This window comes from Glycine max, chromosome 1 (genome assembly GCF_000004515.6).
Source record: "Glycine max cultivar Williams 82 chromosome 1, Glycine_max_v4.0, whole genome shotgun sequence".
Classification (NCBI taxonomy): domain Eukaryota; kingdom Viridiplantae; phylum Streptophyta; class Magnoliopsida; order Fabales; family Fabaceae; genus Glycine; species Glycine max.
In genome coordinates, this window is record NC_016088.4 from 6991160 (window position 1) to 6994091 (window position 2932).

General features: G+C 37.0%; 1 protein-coding gene across 1 annotated transcript; it reads right to left on the reverse strand.

The window, feature by feature from the left end:
• LOC100819569 (uncharacterized protein At5g01610) lies at positions 1–2932 on the reverse strand. The gene is made up of 3 exons (XM_003516261.5): positions 2478–2932; positions 1328–1382; positions 1–606 (listed from the first exon to the last, which is right to left on the reverse strand). The coding sequence occupies exons 1-3, from the start codon at positions 2583–2585 to the stop codon at positions 227–229; spliced, it is 543 nt and encodes a 180-aa protein (XP_003516309.1). The 5' UTR covers positions 2586–2932; the 3' UTR covers positions 1–226.

A 2932-nucleotide genomic window follows, 5' to 3' on the forward strand; every position in this document is an offset into this window, starting at 1 on the left:
TTGATTCAATTTGTTTGGCATCATTAGAGTTCCATTTGATCTTGCCAAATTAATCATGTTCAATGAGACAATGAATGATCAAAACAGGAATACATCCAATATTAATAGATAATATAGAGAAGAGGATCCTAACTTGTACAGCTATTGTGTGTACCATTTCCAACAACGTAGACTATCTATTCCATATCAATAATAGTAATGACATAATAACCAGCATTTTGTAAACTCAGAATTCTGATACTCTGACAGCATCACGAGGTGTATCATATGCATCCTTTGTCCTTGACTTCTTAACACCAGCAGTAAACCACAACTTGTCAGACTTGTAACCTTCAACTGCCACGTTTGTCACCTTAACCCACACAAGAACCTTTGTTTTCATTCCATCTATGGCTGAAAGTTTTCCCCTGGTGAGAACCCCTTTGACTCGAGTTGCGTATCTCAGCACAGAAGAGTCCTTGAAGCTGACCTCACATGTAGATGGCAAGTAGACAATCAGCTTACCCTTGGTTTCATCAAACTCGTAACAGATTATGTTCTGTGGAAATAGCCCTGGCGGTAAATTGTACTCTCGGAGGAGATCCGGTAGGCTTTTCTGCGGCTTGCCTGAGGGAAAGCATTGACAGAGAAGAGGGAGAGAATGAAAGACAGTGATTATTAGTTAATTCAGTGGTTTATAAATAGGTCAGCATACCTAAATAGATATGATATTGATGCCATAACAGATAGCCGCTACAAGATTTTGTTGGGGGTGAAGCTGACTACCCCCAACAATGAAAATTAGAATATGTATGAGTCTACAATGCCATAAGCTGTATGGATACCAAAGTTGTTGGTGGAATCTATACCTTTGAAATAATAATTTTCTTCACTTGTAATTTTCATGTGTAGACTGTGGTGACAACTTGCCACAATTATGCAACTTGTAGTATTGTAGAATAAATTAGTCTCAAAACCATGTAATGAATGTTATACTATGCAATGTAAAATATGAAGAAAACAGCTGGGTTGGAGAAGACAAAAGAGGGAACTCAAAGGTGCAGAATGACAAATAAAATTTCAATTCGGGTGAGAAAAGGGGCCAAATGTGAAGGTGGTGCCACATGGAAAACTTATTATCGTCAGTTAGCATTCATGAAAACACAACTAACACAAGGACTGGATTGCTATTCAGCTAACTGATTTATTCATTTGGTGCATATTTATCCTAGTTTACCATGGTGCTATGTAACCGTTTATTAAAACAATGCAAGGTGATCACGTTGGAAAGCATGAGATTTAAAAATGTCAACCATAAACATCTCTTTGAGGGTCAAAACACACATACCTTTCAATTTGTTGAAGATCCATTTTGCCTTTTCTTCAACGGTATTTGAGAAAGTCTGCAAAAGATCACCATTTTTTCTTCAGCAAAATCAAGGCAGTGGCATCAAACTCCTCAGTAAATCTAAAAGTCTATACACCAAACAGGATTTATCCGCTGGAAAAGTTTTTCTTTTTATAATTATAAATAGTAAAACTTTATCCAGCTTTATGAGTCAATACAAACAATTTGTAAAATCTTACTGAACTGAAACTAATTCCCATCTTTTCATTCAATTTAAAGAACATAAATCTATACAATATAGTTCAAGCTTATCATTTTCATTAATGCAACTTCTTGATTGATGTAAAATTCAAGGATTACCATTATGGCCTTACAAGTCACACAAAACATACATGCACAACTGAATTAATGACAATGCTACATCAGTTACCAATTTAAGTAATAAAATAAGTGCCAATTTTAAAAATTTTGTGCCATTCCAATTGAATGAAGGCACTGTTCCAGACCAAACAAAATACAAAAAACAACCAAGCCAGTATGATACACCACATGGTCCAAATGGCTCCAGAATGTTCCATGTGATCTACGATATCTAAACCTATCTTTTTTTTTTAGTGAATCATATCTAAACTTATCTTTTCCTCCTATTAAGCAAAAGCAAACCATGTCATTTCACTATCTGGAAGGAACTGGAAGAGAATCATGATGAAAAACTAAAAACACTTTAAGAAAGAGGCATCTCGCAATCATTCAGTCTCCTTCATTCCCCATGTTCAATCTATACCCTTTCACTCATTTCCCCTTCCCTCTCCTTCAACCAAAGCACACAGGAAATACTCTAAACAGAAATTACACAAGCCCAAACCCCTGAAAATTTCTTAAGATAAAGTCAAAAGGAAAAGCATATCCCCATTTTACACAGACAAGCAAAGCAACAATTTTTAATCCGGAATCAAGCAATGTCCTGCCCTTTACATCATGGAAATAAATCCATCACCCTAAAATGTAGAAACATCAATATGCAAAGCTTTCTATTTCAGATCTCACAAACTCCAAAAGGTAACAATGCTAAGAACCAAGCCACATTAAATAAGATTAAGAAGAAAAAAAGCAATGCAAGAAAACCCAAAAAAGGTAACAATATACTCACAGAGAAGTCTTCAGAGATGTTAGAGAACTCCTCCTTGGCCTTCTTGGTGATCCATGAGCTCCCCAACCCCACCTTCATGCTGCTAACTTTAGTGAGAGCTCTCTCCATTTTTTTGGGGTGTTTAGTTTAGGCCTCTCTTCCTTTCCCTTCCCTTCACTTTTTGGGGTGCAAAGTGCAATGCAGCCAAGGAGAAAAAAATCTCGGACTAGTTGGAGTTGGATGGAACACACAACCCAACACAACACAACACAATCCAATCCAATCCAACCCAACACAAAACACACAAAACAAAACACAAAACACAACCCAAAGGAAGGAAAAGGGAAAGGGAGCGTTTATGTGAATGTGGTGGGTATGTGAAGTGATGATAAAGGCTTCACCTTTGCAACAGATGTCGAGCTGAGCTGGCAAAGGGTAAAAGAACAAAGTACGCTGATGCACACACTGCTCAAAGC